Source organism: Macrobrachium rosenbergii, chromosome 3 (genome assembly GCF_040412425.1).
Source record: "Macrobrachium rosenbergii isolate ZJJX-2024 chromosome 3, ASM4041242v1, whole genome shotgun sequence".
Taxonomy (NCBI): Eukaryota; Metazoa; Arthropoda; class Malacostraca; order Decapoda; family Palaemonidae; genus Macrobrachium; species Macrobrachium rosenbergii.
In genome coordinates, this window is record NC_089743.1 from 77,569,762 (window position 1) to 77,590,128 (window position 20,367).

At 35.1% G+C, this 20,367-nt stretch overlaps 1 protein-coding gene across 1 annotated transcript; it reads left to right on the plus strand.

The window, feature by feature from the left end:
• Positions 1–4,849: 4,849 nt before the first annotated feature.
• Positions 4,850–15,287, plus strand: LOC136825991 (E3 ubiquitin-protein ligase RNF216-like). Its single transcript, XM_067082853.1, has 8 exons — positions 4,850–5,084; positions 9,587–10,222; positions 10,384–10,558; positions 10,878–11,002; positions 12,673–12,945; positions 13,290–13,400; positions 14,110–14,271; positions 14,715–15,287. Exons 2-8 carry the CDS (start codon positions 10,158–10,160, stop codon positions 14,836–14,838), a joined length of 1,035 nt encoding a protein of 344 aa, XP_066938954.1. The 5' UTR covers positions 4,850–5,084; positions 9,587–10,157; the 3' UTR covers positions 14,839–15,287.
• Positions 15,288–20,367: the final 5,080 nt, after the last annotated feature.

The window sequence follows — 20,367 nt, forward strand, 5'->3', positions numbered from 1 at the left end:
AGGTGACGTGCAGCAGAGATCTTTCCAGGATGACCTACAATAAAAGAGAAGTCACATGGGTAAAAAGCCATTGTTGACCAAAGACAAAAGAACCTCGGGAAAAAACAGAACCACACACGCAAACCCAAAAGGGGTTGCAGAACGGTCAATACTAATCTGGAGCAAACGATCCGAGATGAGATACCCTGTGAAAATGTTTTAAACCATTTATAATAAAAAAAAAGTACATATACATAAACATACAAACATCAAAATATTCAAGAATACATTTCAGAAAATGATAAAAATAGAGTGATACCTCTCTATATCTATATATATATATAAATATATATATATATAAATATATATATATATATATATATATATATATATATATATATATATATATATATATATAAAATATAGTATAACAGTATGTATCATGTCTAAGAAGGATACTATAACATTGTATTATTTTCATGTATATACATATGTATTTTTACGATTTTTTTTAACTTCTATTCTGTATCTCATCACTGATCTTCTGATCTTCTGCTCGGAACGTGTTATACATACATACATGCATACATATAGATAAGTACATTATACATATATATATATATATATATATATATATATATATATATATATATATATATATGGCAAATCATAATACCACAACAGTAAAAGGCACACGCACACACCTACGGAGTGTAGGCCTAGTCTTGCAACAATGTACTGCTTGCGGCAAGTCAGGGCAAATAGATGGTGCAATGTTTGTAATCCAGCTCGCAAACAAGCCGTAGTGAACTTGCAGGTTATGTTGGCTGGTGCTGGTGAATACGCCTTCCAAGATAAACAAGAGGTGGTAAACAGAGATAACGCATTGTTCTCGGCAAGCACACTGCCGTCTTGTTAGCTTTAAAAGGAGCTCTCTTCTGAAGAATATTTCCACTGAACGAGCACAATAAACCGATCAATCCTCGTGAACTCATTGTTTGAATCCTTCTGAAAGTCTCAAACACTTCTCTAAAGAAAATACAGGCAACAGTGAAAATCCACCCCTTCTCCCTCCTCCCTACGATCATTTATGTCATATCATCCTCCTCTCATGCATTCATGACTTCATGTCGATATTACTTTTGAAATAGATATGTTCTGGAAAGAACATGAAAAAGCCCAGTTTTTAGCTTTTTAATTCCTCCTAAGAAATACTAAGACTATCTACCCAAGTACTGCACTGTGCTGTTGGGGAGACAGATCTATCCTTCGCCCTTTATCTTTCAGGTATTTCAAAGAGAAAAACTCTTAAGTAACATAACTTTATTTTTTCGTCAGGAAAGATTGCTTTCCAACTTCTTCCTACTCTCTAAATTGTGAGATCCGATACTTCTGGGACAAATGTCCCTTTAATATCGCTGAAATACTCTGGAGCACTTGGCCATTGAAACCTTGCTCCCCTTCCTCCAAAATAACTCATGAAACAAACTTGGTGCTCAACGAAGACTTGCAAAATGCCTTTTTCTTTACCTTAGCTTTATCAAGCCATGACAACTATCATAACCAATCATTCTGCAAATTATCTTTAAAATTTCATATGTTTCACAGAACCGATTGTCAGTGTGACAATAAACTAGGAAGATATTACATCAAATGCCCACCACATACTTTTATATTATACATTCTTCTCAAAGCCTTATTCTCAACAGCCAGAATTTTTCACTGCCACTGGATAAACTGTTACATTTTATCTGTACTTTGGTATTGATATTACTATTGTTCTAAAGATCTTAATTCAGCTAAATTTATATAATAACATTTACAAACCATAATCATGACAACAACTTCGTTTATTTTCACGACTCACTCTCCTAAATCTCAAGGTTTATGGAGCCATAATTACTAACCACTGATTCAGTCATTGGGGAACAATAGTTTCCAGTGAATGATTCAACCTCTGGTGACAATACCGTATTTAAAAGGAAACATTACTCATAAATAATCTGATTCTTGACTACTCCTGCGACTGGTGATAATTCACAAACTTCTGCTGCTTGTTTATCACTTTTTGCATTTCATCAATGCTTGTTGCTTCCGATACTAAATATCCATGAACTCCTGGTTACTAACTCTTTATTTCTATGCCTCCAGTGATTCATTACTTCCATCCTTAAATGGCTTTATTCATCACAACTGAACTATTAAGACAGGGTATAATTCAACGCCTCATTTCTACGAGTTGTGTGGGTATACAGATGTAATCAGCATTTTTTTCCAACATAGATCCATTCCCCATATAGAAGTGGCTTCAAAGAAAAACAGACACAACGATCAATGCTACATTCATACCCGAATCGTAGATGAACACCCTTAGAGGGAAACTTCCTTAACATTAGCTACTTCATATATAAAAGGCTCAGTATCAACAAGTCGAACCGCCAACATACACTGAGCCATACTCTTATCCTGCATATACTCATAGGCTTCCGGGGAAAATAATGACCCTTCTTTCAGTCAATTATATAGCACTTCCTAGGTATTCGTCTTCTCCTCCCTCCTCCACCTAACAGTCGTGAAATTTACATTTTTCATATTCTCTGCACCAAGTTCCATCCTTTCGCCTGTGCTCACTTTCACCTCTACAAGTCTACATGTCATAAACAACTAATCTCAATAGTTTCAAGTTTTTTTTTTTTTCACTCGCATTCAACAACCACACTTGATTTCCCGTGAGGGAAGATAACTCATCAGTCCTTTCAGGATGTTTAAAAGGTCAAGAGTAAGTATAGCTACCAAAATGGCTACAGAGATTTTTAGATACTGAAGATATGTTGCTAGTTTATCTTTTCGGCGCGTTTTAAATCGCGTAAAGGGCATATCAATCCTTCAGTGTTTCTTATTTTTTTTTTCATTTCAATATTCAAACCCAACGCATCCCACTGCTTCGATTTTCCATATTACTCTCGCTAATCACACGTTCAGACGCTACGCTGCAATTACCAGATTCTCCTTCAGAAAGCTATTTGATACTTTTCACGTGGCCGTCTCTGTTTTCACCCTATTTAATTTTACTTTCACGGTAACTCGTTCCATTCTCTTTCGCCCTCCATACCATTGTCCCCTACCATGACCTGTCACGGCAATGACATATACAGTATCTATAACGAACACTTGCTTTGGAAGTACAACTTGGGGAAATAGTTACCACCGTAATTGGAACTACAATACGAGAAAACTCACATGAAAATTACCTATGGTAAGGACTGATGATTGTGTGGCAGTAGGGTACAGTCCCAGCGCTGGAACAAGAAAACCATGTGATAATACAGAAAAGTACAGTCATTAAGTAACTGAGAGCCTGACAAGTGTAAAATGTGAATGTTACAGAGTATATAATGAAATTTAAAATTTTCAAAAATTCTGGATAAGAACATCTATACTTTACTGGAAAGTGTAATAATTAAAAAACGAGACGAGGTCATATGAGGGCATCAAGGACCTACAAATGCCCAATCGTGTCTCAGCTGTTGTGGAAGTTATGTTTCCAAAACAATTTCATACAAAAAATCTGCACCATTTGATACTTAAAACTTTTGCTGGCAAGTTACACTTCTGTTATTGTTAGAATAAACCAGCCATGTGATGGCATAAGCCCTTGCTCCTTGACCAGCCAATAACAAGTAGCATTCTACTTGCCTACTTATACAAAACTTCCACGAGAGTTGCCATCTTGAAGACTTGTTCAGAAACTGACTGAAATGTCGCACATTTCACAGAGTTCATTATGTGGCATCACCATTCATTTTCCTCGAGCTCATTAAACTAAAACCTTTCTAAATAAGCTTAATTCTTCAAATACCAAGTTACTTTTCAATTACCTGAAGCAAGCGAGGTAGTGGTCAATTTAATGAATGTCATGTGAATCTTGAAACAAGTACTCTCATCCAGTACCATGTCTGTGGAGTATTAAACCTTTACTGTCTTAGCAATAAGCAACAAGCAATAAAAGATCGACTGAAAGGGGAACTCAACTGCACTGGTGGCTTATCACCGAATGGTAGCATGTAAATAAACCTGAACGAATTAAACTTAATGGCCTTGATATGTGTACATTCCAGTAAAAACAAAATTAGTATACAGCAAGTTCACAGCATTTCTTACATACCTAATATTTCATGTTTTAAAAATCATCATCATCGCCTCCGATGATGCCTGATGCAAGGGGCCTCTGTGAAATTCTGCCACTCGGGTTTTTCCCGTGTTTCGTTTCCCACAATTCTCCACTACTACTTTCAATCCTTATTCAGCCTGGCCATTGTTTGATTTGCCTATTTTAATTAATCCTTTCTCTATCCAATGTTATTTCATCCCACCGTGCATAGTCCCTGATTACTTTGGTTTTTCTTAGATTTATTTTGAGTCTCATCTCTCTAAATAGATATACATTCTCTTCAGTCAGCTTTGTAAATCTTGTGGAAGATAAAGGACAGGAAAGGCTCAAGTGGTGCAACTTCTCAAAGGCTTTTTGCATTAAGTGGCGTCCGAGGCGATGATGATATGTTCTCGTTAACAAGGCTTTAAGACCGTACAAGCATAATAATTTTTTTTTTTTCAAGGTTTCTTCGTGTCATCATATTGACTCACACACTTTGCTTTCATTGTTTTTATTTAATCTCAGAAATTTATTGACTGGCATATTATGTTAAATTTTAACAGCCAGTTAAAACAAGAACAAGTTTTCTGAAGCTTGAAAGGACTTCCATACGCCATTAATACTGAAAATGCACGTGTATGAAATCATTATGGTTACTCGGGAGAACCATCGGGGGTAGGGGAAGGGGTTGCCAAGGCGCCCAAACATTTCAAAAGCTCAGTTCCCACGAATCTCACTTAGGTGTGGGGTGCTGCTGTGTTTACCAGTATTTATTTCCCTATTTTAACGGTGTTGTGGGCGATTATGGGCTCCTCCCATTTATCGCATTGTTTATGAAGTGCCTGTGGATCAGAAAAATATATAATATGGAAGGAAGCAAGTAGAATAGTGATGTGGTGTAATATTTTTGATCGATGCACGAGGTGTGTGGAAATTTATAGCAGCGTAACAGGTGAGGCTTTCAATGGCTCATTTTAATATCTTTCACCCTTTCTTGGTACATCTTATTCATTCCGGGGTCCGAAAGGGGCCATTTAGGTCTGGAAATCATTGAGTTTCCCTTAACGGGGTTGAAACGAACGGTGCCGGGTGGGATTTGTCCTTTGCAAGAAAATGTTCCATTTTCCCGGACTGCGTGATTTGTGTAGGCCGTAAGAGTCCGTGTTAATCATGACCTCTGCATGTACAACTAAGGTCTGAGACGATGACGGGAAATTCATTTTTGCGGTTGAAACATAACTCTAAAACCGGTTGTTTCTATGGAATTATCCTATGTGTGTCTAGTGTAAGCGCCATCACCCCAACAAGGACAAAGTGAGGTGAAAGATGCCAGAGCTTGCCAAAGTCGAGCCAAATCGATTACTAGTGGGAACCAGATTTTACGTTTTTTCCAGAGAATTTGGCTTTCAATTATTTACATTTTGCAGTAAGTAATTTCTATAGAGTCTCAGTATACGCTGTGAGTAAACCTTTATGCCCATTATCGAAAAAAAACCCGGCTAAATACAGCGGAACACTGGAATCCCTTTACCCAGAGTTGCGGGTTAGTAAATAAAGATCTCTTTTACGCCGGAGGACGGGAGGAAGGGTCCGAATGGCTGGGTAGAGAACGAAACCTTGACAATAATAAATACTTTTTTACATTCTTTTAATCATACAGGGAATGTTTTTATTTGCTGAAAAGTTTTGCAACATGAAAGCCAACTATGATTTAATCTTATAAGCACGACGGAGAAATAAAACACGAAAAACAGTCTGTATCAGTGAAACAAAGACAACACCCTCAGCTCTGCGACCTGATTTTACTGCCACAAACGTTTTGCTGACATGCATCGAACAAAGATAAACCTGTTCCAGTCAACAGTTGGAGTTTATCTGACAAGATAACTTTTTAACAAATGTGTTCGGTGTCCATACCAGAGTCTGATGACAAAAGTTTTTAAAAATGCCATCATTTAAACAAACAGAAAAATGCTCATAACAAAACAACAGCCAAAAAGGAGGAAATGAACATAATCATGAAGATGGACAACAAAAATCGTGGGAAATCTTTTTAATAACATTTTTTTTTTTTTTTTTCTGTATCGAAGTGGGATCGAAATAACTACAGATTCGGAGATCGCACTATTTACGTGTTGCGCGCGTGTCCGAGTCCATATCTGGTTTGTAACAATCTCACCATAAATGCAACAAGCCCCCCACACACACACACATATATATATATATATTATATATATATATATATATATATATATATATATATATATATATATATATATATATATATATTAGCTACAATGATCTTCTAATATCGATTTTTTCATACTATGAAACCATTTCCGATTCGACAGGTGTATCATCCATATCATCCAAAGAGGTGAAGAAATCGAGGAGTTACGGTCATTGTGGCTATTACAAACATGCATAAAACAATGGGCCCGCTGATTATACATACATACATACATATATATAATGTATGTAATATATTTGTGTGTGCAACTGATTATATATATCTATCTATCTATACATACATACATACATACATATATATATATATATATATATATATATATATATATATATATATATATATATATATAACATAAAAAAAGAAAAATGTGCAGCAGTTTCCGTAATTCATAATATATTATGAACACATGTAAAAAAAAAAAAAGCAGCATCTTCTCTCTGTCTCTCTCTCTCTCACACACATACAAAAAAACACACAGTTGTCCATTTGTCTGTAATAAATAAGCGCAAGAAATGCAAGATTATATAGAGGCAATTTTAATCAAATTCGATGATACGTCGACACACTCGGGGCACAACGCACCCTGTGAAAAGTGTTACAGATAAACAAAACCAGAAACGGCAGCACACTATGTAATGAAATATGCCCTGTGAATGTTGAAAACCCCACCTAATAAATATTTCTCCTAGTCTGGCCACGCAAGTAAACATTTTTCCTAGAGAGTCAATTTTATATTAATTTGTTTTTCAGATGGCTCGTCAGCACTGCTCTGAACCCCCAACACAAAGTACACCATTTCCATGGCATTTCCTGTATCATAAGACCCTTCTTTTTTCAACGCCATTTTCACATAATCCATTACTTTTAGATCTTCCTCCCCTCCTACCTTTTAATACTTCTAAATTTACATTTTAGTCACCAACCTATCATTGTACATTCTTTACACACATGACCACATTATCTCAAAACAATCTGATCCATTCATTCAATTCCTACTACACCACATAAATTACTCACACGTTTTATCTCAATATCTTCAACTTTGTTGTTCATCATACTCTACATCAACACTTCATTTCCATACCACAGTTGGCTTAACAACCCCACCTTGGCTTTCATAGAAAATTCAAGTCTCTTTCCAATCTTTTTTGCTCAACTATTCGTGACCTGCCTCTTCTCTCGTCCAACCAACATCTGTTAGAGTATAGCTATACAGTACAAATCAATCAGTTCAGTTCTTTTGCCATCCATATCAATGTCACTGGTTCAGTTAAATTCATTCCACACCATCTATATTAACAGCACATTCCTACGTCTTTCTTAGTTTCCCTTCCCCAGTATTACCTTACTCTTGCTCATATTTACTTTGTTTTTCTCCCCTTTCAATTTTCTCTTCATTGTTCCCAAACATCGCCCCATCCATTAACTTATTAAACAACCTAGAAAACATAACACATGCTTAGCTCAAACCCACTTTTACACCAAAACTAGTCACGCTCCTGCCTACATATTCTGACAATGTTACATTTCCATCATAAAAGTTCTCAACACCCTATCAAAAAATAATTATTTCAACACCTTCCCATGCTTCATGTCAAGGTCTGTTGGAAGTTTTTTTCAACACTCGTGTATGCAAAGTCATCTTTCAGCCTCATTTTGAAACTCATATAAATAAATAAATATTATATATATATATATATATATATATATATACATAATAAATAAATATATATATATATATATATATATATATTTTTATATTATATATATATATATAAGTATATGTATATATATAATGTATACCAATAAATAAATTCCCCCCACCAACAGGTAGCTCCATAGAAAAAATATCACAACATTGCTAGACATACTGGTCTGCCACCATATCAGCACTGTTTTACTTGTAATCTTGCCGACTTTTAGTGTCTATCCATTCTTCAACCTCATAATTTCCCTCTCGTACATTCTCAGCAGACACTTCTAATACCATACTCCCTATTACTTAAGCCTTTTCCACTCGTGCATAATTCACCTTATACTCACTGTGTCAACTCTGGACTGCATTCCCTGCTGACAGCATCTCTGTATTTGGATTTTTAACTTTGTTAAATTTTCTTTATGCATTTACTTTCTGAATGAACTTCTTAAAAAATTGCTATTTTTTTCCTCTCTCAATTTCTTATTGAGTGCCCTATCCATCTATGTGTATACCAGCATCTGTTTTATACTTGTTAGAGAATAAAGTAAGTATATAGATAGAATGGCTAGTTTGAATTAAAGCAGTCTCTGCAATTAAAGCATGAATATGGCATTGAGATGATTTGTCTAGTTTTTCTTTGCATAAATGGCCTCTTGGGGAAACAAAATACTGGTGGCGAAGTAGATAATTAGATGAATATAAAATCAAAGTTATTGGTTTAAGCAATTCTAGTCTTCTCCAAATATGAAAAGCCTCCCATAAACACTGGTGAAATGTTATGTAAATCCTGATGGTTGTAGCATTCTGAAACTGATAAGGATTGATGTAAAGCCACCCACTAGCCATTCACTTTCAAGAACAGAAGAAACTCTTCAACCATGTGAAATAACAGCTAGATAACATGAAAATATACTGAGAGTTGAACTGGAAAATTCCGTAATGTGAAAGATTGCTTTCTTGGTTGTTATATAAATAAGATATTCTGAATTGCTGTATCAGAAAAATTAATGACAACTGGAAATACAAAAAAAAATCACTAAAGAAGAATTTCCTTGATGACATGTATTTTTGGAAAAAAGCAAATTTTTCCAAATATCATGCAACCTATTCAATATCACAGATTTCATTCTAGTCTGAAGATTTTCCAAGCTTCCAAGTTAAGGTCACTCCTGAGGGCATGCAAAACATGCAAATGTATGCAAAGCTGAGCTTGGAAGAATGGCAGAAGTAGCCAATAAACATTCAAATATTTTCTGAATTGTTATTTTCATCTTAAATATTTTGGTGGCTTTATATTTTCTCCTCATAAATTTCAATCCTGTAACTAGGTGTTCCCTATTTTTGTATGAATTTATACTTTATGATTTGTTCATTACAAGAGTACCACTAAACTTTGGGAAGCCTTTAATATTTTGGTATATGCAATATGTTAGGAAATTTACCCATGCGGCTACCTAGCTTACAAAGTCTAAAATCTATATTCCTATTCATATTCTAATTTCAGTATGGGGGACCCAGTTCAAGCAATTATAAACAATGAAGAATGGCGCAAAGAGAAGCTGGATTTTATATGCTCAGTCGTTTCTAACGTAGATCAGGAGAGTCTTCTCACTGAGCTTGGTTACTGTGAGACAGATGAAGATGCAGAAGGCCTTATGCAAAGTCTTATCTTGCTTCAGGACAAGGAACTACCACCTCATAATGACATTACCAGCCAGCAACGGATGAACGGACACATACCCTTAAATGACATTATTGTCCGTTTACCGGAAGAGTGCGAAGAGGAGTCTATCATAGTTCCTTCTGAAGAGCAATTCAGAGACGACCATGACAATGAAGAAGAGGCAGAAGGCTCAGACAGTGATGATAGTTGCTACTTTACTCCTGACATCTTTAACAGTTCCCAAACAGAGCAGCCTGAAGCAGAAGAACTTGCAGAAGTGGTAAACAATGTAGAGCTGGGAAATAACGATAGTGAAGGCACTGAATTTGCAGCTGAAATGGCACAGGCAATAGCAGAAAAGTTGAAAATGATGGTGGGTAGTTAGACAGTGAAGTGAGTGACTGAGAAAAGGATGCACCAGGCGGCAATACTCTCAGATTTATTCTCAAATGCAGACCCAAACTTCCTGCAGGAAAGGTAAACTCCAAAGACCATTGTGTTACCTTTTATTACAACAGTGTGCTGATTTAACTATGGGATTTGATATTGACTTTTTTTTATTTATAAGCTTATCTTTCTAAACTACTCGTTCTTTCAAGATTTTATATACATTATTTATTTATTTCCCTTATCAACAGAATTAATAAATGCATGAAACTTGAAGGGGACGAAGAGGCTTTTCATCTTCTGTATGAGGAATGCTTAGACATAAAAAATTACCCAACGATGAAAGATTATATAAAAAGGCGGAAACGAGCCAGTGTAACTGAGAATGAGATTAGTCAGGATATTGTCATTATAGATGATACAAAGGTTAGTGTGAGGTGTCTAGTACTGTAATGTTTTCTTTGTTATAAATCATTACCCATCTTTAAATTAAATGTATCTCTATTATGTTCCTGTAGAAAAAAAAATAGTTCTAAAGTCTCAAGTGAGCTCAATTCCCCTACAAATTTGTAACTTGTTTCTGAATGTTCATGGCCATGTTCCAATTAACATAAACCAAAGTTTAAAAAATTAAACTATTCAGGTATTATATGGCAAAATAAATTTCATAGCACCATCACACCCTTTAATAACCAAATTTGTTTCAATAAAACAGGAATATGATATATGCTTATTATACTCACAGGCTCTTGCAGAAAACTTGACAGTAGAGTGTGGGATTTGCCTGGAGGAAAATATTTTAGGTATCGATACAAATACTTGCAGTGCACTTAAAAATGAGCACACATACTGTAATCACTGCATAAAAAGGTAAATTTTAGTTGCTTTGTTCCCTGTTTATTTTACTAATTACGCCACGCTATGTACTCTGTGTTGCCCTTGTGACATACGTTGAACTTTAGGTCTATTCCCTCTTGTAATGCCAGCTGCCTCTCTCAAGAAGACCACCACAGTAGCCAATATGTAATCCAAATACTGCCAAATCCGAGAGTGGGTGTGAAGAATGGATGAATGTTTTTATGAGAGAATAAGTGGTGAAATGGCTTCTCCTTTGATAGACAAATAATTATTAGGATATGTTGACAGTATTATTTCATAATATTTTATTCCGATTATTAAAGCAGCTGATTGTTTACTTTGCTTAGTTTATGTAGCAGGTAGAGGACATGACTCCTGAGATTATGCTTGAGAATGTGATGTTGCTAACTTGACGGCAGCTGAGCAAAACATGGTGTAATCAAAGAGACATATGACATTTAACAGTTAGTAGACAAGTAGCTGATTTTTTTTTTTACTCAAGACGCGGAATATTGTGTTCCTGCCTATTTTTCCAAAGTGGTTAGGGTATTTTGAGTGTTACTGGCTTTATTGGATTATAACAGTTTAAAAAATGCAATGTTCTAAATCATAATATGATGGCATAGTTATTTTGCTACTGTAGAGAGCATACCAGTGTTGAATAGGTGAATAAAGAAAACAATAGTTCAATATTATGACAAAAAGACAATAGAAAAAATATTCTTTTAGTTGGACTTCCCAGTAGTTGGCTGTGAAGTTATTTTCCTACATGGAAGACCAAGGTTAAGTTAATTCTCATCACAATTAATGCCAGTGTTACTTCCTTAAAAATAAATCTGTCTATTTTTGGATACTAAAAAGTTAAATCCAAAATTCTGCAACAAAACCTAGTTATATCTGAACTCTAATTAAAACACGGTGACTGCTGATCTGGCTTCTAATCATGGCATAATTGTTAGGTGCTTCCAAGATGGAACTTTAATGACTTTAGGTAACATAGACAACTGTAACTTAAAAAAAAAAAATTGGATATGTACACCTGAGGAAGACCTTTTTCAAACAATTTTATTTCATTAATTTCCCTATGACTAACATGTGCTATAAATATTGCTTGATTTTGTTACGACAGATTTTCAAACAAAAATTGGGATGAAAACAATAGGTTAGAACTCCAAGGGATGTGCTTATCTGTGAGTTGATTGTTGGAATTAGCCTGAATTGACTGTAGTTTATGATAATGATTCTTTATTTACCTGTAGCGTACAGTAATCCAGTTTTGCATGGTACTATAGCACTTCCAACAGATTCTGTCATGCATTTCCATGTTTCATTAAAGATTTTATGCATATACAAGACTAAATGTGTGATGCCCTTTAAATGTATGTAAAACAGTAATTCTTCTAAATGCTTAAATGTTATCCGAGCATTTGTTTTTTACAGTAGAGCATAGATATCAAGCTTATTGCCTTTATCTTCTATTGCACATAAAATATCTACTAGATAATGCTTTGCTACTTTAGGCAACTGTATAAGTACTGTAAATACTAAAACAAATACACAATTATCACTTATTGTAAAAATACCTATATACGTGCTGAATACAAAAACAACTCGCAATTGTAATACAAAATATATTTTTAAAATTTACTGGTCTCCTGAAGCTATGCACAATCTATTTTCAGGTATGTAGAAGCTCAGATAGGTCAGGGTCTCACAGTCTTCAAATGCATGGAAGGGTACTGCGACGCAGAATTCTCTCTCCGAATGTTACAAAAGCTAATTGAACCCCCTGTATTTGACAAGTTATGGGAAAGACGCCAACAAGAAGAGATAGCAGCTGCTGGTGTGGAAAATTTAGAGTCTTGTCCATTTTGTAACTACATGGTAAGCATGCCAAATCAAGAAGATAAGATCTTTCAGTGTTGGAATCCGGACTGCATGATAGATTCCTGCAGGTAAGTTTGGAACCATTATTTTAATTGGAATATTTCAGCTAAGATTACAGATTTTCAGTAGTCAATTATTAATCAGAAGTTCTGCTACTTGCTCAACTGAAAGGCATAAGAAATCTTAAATAAATATCCGGTTTATTTTATAAAACAGAATGTGCTGTAACCTGTTGGAATTTTTGAGATAATTTTAATCATTAGCTTACTTTATTACTGTTTTTGCCCCTTTCCTTAAAGAAAAAAGCTTATACGCTCACTGATTTGTAAATTTGAAAAAAAAAAGAACTGATTAGAAATTATGAAAGATGATGACCATTAAAAATTCATTTTTATTATATATATTTTCGTAGGATATGTAAAGAACCCAGTCACATTCCATTCAGATGTGAAGAAATTGAGAAGAAAGGACAAAGAAATGCACGAACATACTTGGAAAATGAAATGGCTGAAGCTATGATCAGGCAAGTGAAATATTCCTACCACAAGACTAATGTTAAAATAAACGTGTTAACTCCAAGCATAACTACAATTCTCAGATATCCACATAGCCTACTCTTTATCCCGCTGGGGGTAAGTGCCTCCAGTGCACCTCATGCGGTGCTCTGTAGGCATTACTTAAGCTTCTTTGTAACGTCCCTTCGGCCCCTAGCTGCAACACCTTTCATTCCTTTTACTGTGCCTCTGTTCATATTCTCTTTCTTCAATCTTGCTTTCCACCCTCTCTTAACAGTTGTTTCATAGTGTAACTGCGAGGTTTTTTCCTCCTGTTACACCTTTCAAACCCTTCGACTATCAGTTTCCATTTCAGCGCTGAATGACGTCATAGGTCCCAGCGCTTGGCCTTTGGCCTAAATTTTATATTCCATTCCATTACACACACTCCTTATGCAAGCCGTGTTAGATACTAAGATTATTTATAATTTAAGGTTGGGTAAATTTTTAGGTAGTTCCCAAATGGAAATTCATTCTTTGACCATATGAAAGTAGTATTTCCATGTCTCAATATCTTTCAGGTGGATTTAGTCATTGAGCTTTGCAAACCAAATATTTTGCAGTGCTGAAATAATTTTGTTAAAATATCATAGCCCTCTGTTTCACTAAAGTAATTTTAAAGTGATACCAAGTTCGAGTTTTGTGTCCAATGAGGAAACCTTGGTGTTCTTGTTTCAGAGAGTGCCCACGCTGTAAGAAACGGTTCATTATAGAGGCAGGATGTAACAGAATGACATGTCCCTGTGGGGCTATCATGTGTTATGTCTGCAAGCAACTCATAGATACAACTAATGGTGATGGATATAGCCATTTTGAACGAGGACCTGTTCCAAGTGAAAAGTAAGTCAAGAATAGAGGTGTCAAGTTTCTAATTTAATTGTAGATTAATTTTTTTTCAATATTCTGTCATAAATTCATTGGAGACCTTTGCATGCTCTCTCTGACCAAGAACCAGAACTGTGATTGATATTTTACTTTGTATAAGGTCTATCAAGTTACTGTTCAAGCTGTGGTACTAATGCTGTTATGTTGAAGCAGAATACTTGCACTTTATTGTGGCTTTCAGAAATAGCAAAAGCCTAGGGGGTTAGACTTTGGATGACACATCAGTGTGTCATAAGTGATCTACAGGTAAAACCAAATTAATATAATAAAATTCTTGAAGGTGACTTGCAGTCAGTATTAACGCTCCATAAATACAATTTCTGAACCTTAAGGAAGTGGTAACTGTGAAGATAATGTTGGATATGAAAAACTTCAAATATGTTTGCTTCTCTTCCCAGGTGCCCATTATACAGCAATGCTGCAGCTCTGCATGAAGAAGAGGTCAGAGATGCAGCAGAACGTGCCAAACAAGGTCTGGATCCACAAGTATCCCTTCTACATGATCCTACAGCTAATCTATAGTAAGACAAGAATTTTCAGCATAATAGTACATTCATACTTCCTTGAAAACTTGAGCCTTACAAAGGTACTGTAAAATCGAAGTTTTGTTTCTGATATTACAGAGCAAATTTTGAGCACTAATAGTTCACATGGGAGGAACACGTCAGTATAATCACTGATTTCACCATGTGACGGATAGCACTGTTCTGAAACCCAGAACCCAGTCAAGTGTAGCTTAGTTCAAAATCAAGAACTTGGAATCTCATCATGTTCCAAAAAATAGATCAAATCACTGTGTGAAGGTTGTTAGAACTCGGTTAAAAGTGTAACTTGAAAATGATGTATTTCACACTTTCAACTTATGCGTCGTTTGTCAATACGTTGCCTTTTGGTTTAGCATCCGCATTAGCAAAATTGGGTTCCGTTTCCCGACCCAGCAAAATGAAATTTGTGCGCGATTACAGCAACTACAGAGATGGGTTACATAAGAAATAAATGGAGGTTTTTAAAATGGTTGTATCAAACAAACGGTGTACCGAATCTGTAATGCTTAATTCGCAATGAATATAATTGTGACAACTTTAATTAATCATGGAAAATTTTTGATTCGAGTACACTCTGAATTAAAAGAATTATCGAGCAGATTTATTTGATTATGCAAATAAGGACATCCAAGTGTTGATTGAAGCAGATCAGCTCTTTTGTTACAATTGCAGTTGTTTATGTTGTATAAATAACCCTGTGATATGCTACTTAAGGCTTGTATTTTATATGGTTGTCATTACCTAAAAGAATTGAACATGGTGCTCAAATTTTACGAGAAAATATTCGTTTTCACAAGTCGACTTAACCAGTTTGGTCTGTTTAGTGCACATGGAAAGGTTTTTTTGTTTTTGTTTTATACTTCAATCAAGCATATTTGTATTACTTACTCAGGATAATAGAGAATTTAATGTGATTTCTGTCAGCCAAAGATGCTTGAGGGAAAGAGAGGCAATCTATTACATACACTACACTGTGACTTGAAGTCCCACTGCAATTATTTTAAGATAATTTTCATGTCCTTATGAAGTAAGTTGCAGACAGTGTCCTCTTAACATGTCGGTTTCTTCATTTGGATCATAGTCTTTTTAGTGACGAGCGCATCCAAAATGTGAAGAAATCGAAAAGTTAAGATGTCATTGTGGTTATTACAAAAAAAAATGTATCTGGTAAAAAAGTGAGCAGTAGATTTTATACATATACACATATACATACATACAAACTATATTAACATATATATATATATATATATATATATATATATATATATATATATATATATATATATATATATATATATATATATAATATATATATGTATATATATACATAATTTTGTTCAGTGTATTTCTGTTACATATATATATATATATATATATATATATATATATATATATATATATATATATATATATATATATATATATATATATATATATATATATATCACTAACAGGAATAAACTGAACAAAAAGTGTGTTTAGTTCACTAAACAAAGTGTGTCTTCTTTCTCTGCACCTTTTCCCACTTCTATGTGGGGTCGGTGTTTCTGCCAGCTTTCCTCCTCCACCTGGCTCGGTCAAACACATCGTCCTCTGACGATTGTTTGTCTCTCGGGTCTTCTCTAACTACATCCATCCACCTTCGCTTCGGTCTTCCTCTCGCTCTCCCACCAAGCACCTCCATCTGCGTCACTCTCCTCCCTACATGTCTCATCCCTTCTCACCACATGGCCATACCATTGAAGTCTTCTTTCCTGGGCCTTCTTTGATAGTTCTACGACTTAAGTAGTTCCTCTTGCATGATCCTGTTCATTTTTGTTACTCCACACATCCACCTGAGCATTTTCATCTCTACTGCATCCAGTTTCTTCTCTTGTACTCTCTTTACCGGCCATGTTTCTGCTCCATATATCAAATCTGGTCTCACTACTGTCTTATACACTCTTCCTTTAACCTTTATGCTGGATTCTGCGGTCACACAAGACACCTGACATCTTTCTCCATTTTTTTTCCATCCAGCCTGCACTCTGTTGTTTCTACATCCAAATTTCCACCACCAGCTACTTCTGAACCAAGATACCAACATTTTTCTACTCGGTTTAACCCTGTCCGTTCCATACTAATCTCTGAGTCTTGATATTCATTAAATTTTATGGCCGGATGCCCTTCCTGACGCCTACCCTCCCCATTTATCCGGGCTTGGGACCGGCACTGGGTTGGACTGGCTTGTCTCCCCCATTGGCTGGATTCTGAACAAAAGTGTGTATAGTTTGCTAAAACACAGTTGACTTGAACTTTGTGTATAATTAATTACATAAACAAGTGAATCCCTTTGTACGTTTTACTATTTCATTCATAACCGTGTGTCATTTCAACTCGTGGCTGTTATCTAGTTGTAATGGTCATAGTTCATCATAGATCGATTTGCGATTTTTAGTTGTAACTCTCTAATCCATATGTGATATGCCGTTGTACTAACTCATAATACATAAGTAGATCGGAGTACCAGAGTAAGAAGTGTTAGTAGTGAGTACAGAACAGAAACAAAATGTAGATTAAGTGTAACATGTTTAGGGGAATTCTCAGAAACGGAGAACATGGTATTGCAGAGTGGAATGAAAATAGATTATTAACCAGAGTAATGAACTGGAGGCCTTCATGTTATAACACATTTTCACTAACAACGGGGTCTGACGTTTGAAGCAAGTTGAGATGAAGGGAAAACAACTTCTTTGTCTAAAGCCTACAGTTAAGTTAAACTCTCAAATGTTAAGTGTTCCAGTGTTTGGAACTATTACAGTTTGGCAGGCAAAAAGTGTACAACATTAATTCAGGTCATGTCTAGAATAATTAATTTCAATGTAGTCTTCCTAAAACTATACATTTTCGTTTTTTTAAAATTCCTCAACATTATTCATTGAAAATTATGGGCAAATTATGTACTGTACTTTCTTCTGGGGTAATAAATGTAAACAACAATGATTTTTCTTCTTAAAATTGAAATTTATTTCATTTCCAGCAAATAATGAAATATGAAGAATTTAATAGAATGTTGATGAGTAATCAATTAGAATGCAAAATTACTTCCAGAACTATGTATTTTTTTTCTTTCCCTGGACATACATAAGTAAAGAAATACATAAGTAAAAAAATATGACCCATTAAACAAGGTTTTATAGGTACCAAACTGCTTACACCTTGGGTTAACAGTGTAACAATACTTATGTTTCAGTCAGGAAAGAAGGCAGGTCATTATTTACAATGCTAAGTTCTGAGTGCTTCATATCAGAAGCAAGAGCAGATGGACTCAAAAGTTCATCACAGAAACATGACCTGGATGCGTACGAAACATAAATGGGCCATTATCTTGCAAGAGTTTCCGAGAATTCGGTGAAAGAGACCAATTTCAAGTTTAAGGTAATAAAAACCTTTTCATCACCAAGAACTCAGGCTTGTAGATTTGATAGCTCAAAAAAATGGCAGCCGTTAACTTTGCGAAGGACCGCTGTTGTTTAAGGGTTGAAATAAACAAGCGAAACGCGACTACAAGAGCTATTCAAGGAGCTGGTCAGGCAGAGCTAGGAGGATTATGGCGTCAATGAGTGTTTTTTAACAGCATTCTTTATATAAACTTGGTGTGTTGAATATATATAGAGAATATTTATATGTTTACAGATAAATATATATATATATATAACAAAGATTTATTGATAGGTTACTGAAGACTAGATTGCCTCTCTTTACCTACAACGGTTATGTTTTACTCATGTACGAGATTTATGGCTTGGTTTATGTGTTTCTGGAAGGCATAAATCTAGAAAACCGAATGCTGTATAGTTAAAGAGGAATTTTGCATGTTAGGTTTTTGAAAGCATAATTCATATCAAATGCACATAACCTTTCATCCCACTCACATCAGCAAATCAAAGTTTTACATTACCCTGCAATCATTAAAAGACATGTTTGTACTGAAGCCAATGGATTTAGAGGTAGTTACGTCATGTTGTAAAAAATAAATGATTAAAAAATGTTCAGTTTTTTAATGAGTCCATCTTATCTTTGGCCAAGTTAACGAAGAGAAATCATACTAGAACTTCTGAGTTTTGAAGATACCAAAGGGGAAAGAGGCCTCGCCAGCTTGGTGACTAAATCAAACTACACAACTACAAAAAAGTTTTAATAAACTTCTTGAATGGATAAAAGGGTTATCCTTTGAAAGAAAAGGGTATAAAAAGAAGTAAAGAGGAAAGTAGAGAATTCACTGTCCAGGATAAAAGAGTAAGATTTATTGATAAAGTGTGTGATCTTTGCTCGCAACTTCAACATGCTTTACATATGAAGCCTTATTCTGACATACAATACACCAAGGCCTTAAGAGCTGAGGTGACACACAATCAAGATGCCCTCTGGCTAAAAAATAAAATGCTTGTTTAGGGTGAATATATACAGGATCAAATTTGAATGTTACATATATCAACAAGAGAAATACAATAAAATTTCAAAGATCTACAATTAAGATGGCGGGTTGCCTGGATCTTTGAAAGATCCAGATCCTTACAGTTTCTTAGAGGCTAGGCTATGGCCTACTAGCCAGGACATGACACTACTTTACAGGTTATCTCTGAGGAAAATTATTAAAAATGATAATAATGATAAATCTTCTGTAAAATTGATACAGTGGATTTTAATTAAAGATTAGTTTGTAAAAATTTAGTGTATTATAGAGAGAGAGAGAGAGAGAGAGAGAGAGAGAGAGAGAGAGAGAGAGAGAGAGAGAGAGAGAGAGAGAGAGAGAGAGAGACTAGGATGTAATCATATAACAAAACAACATTTTTACTTCTTCAACTCCCAAGTAGGATATTAATAATGCTAAAATGGAAATAATTGTAACAGGTTTGATTTTCATTCCAGAGTAATAAGAATTTTTTTGTTTACTCAGTTTAAGAGAGAACGACTGTGTGAAAGACAGAGATACACCATCTTGCGTAGATGTGCGTGAAGGGGATCATCTGTCTGTGCCTCGATCCATCCGTCAGCATGTCTGTCAAGCGTATGCTGTCAGTGCAATACTGAACGGTTTCAAGGCTTTAGCCACCATGATAAAAAGGTAGACATCGTGCACAGATATTCATGGAGGGAGATCATCAGATCTGCCTCACCGTGAATGTTTTTCTTTTACCTAATTGTAATTCTTCATACAGAGTTGAATTTGTTTTCAAACTTCCTACTAAGGTACACCAGCAAGCTTAGTTATTAACCTTTCTAATAAGACCATTCTAACTAACAAAATCAAACAACCAAAAGGGCAACCAATTAACAAGTTTACCTGTGCCTGACGGTCAACTCTTTACTATATTTGACTGAAATCCCTTCAATTGAATAGTTAGGCGCTGTAACGACAAATTAGTAATTCTGACAGCTGCACAGATAAATAGATGGAAGATCTCACTTCATTAACATTTATTCATAATCGGACTCCATTTGTATTAGGACTGAAACCCCATTA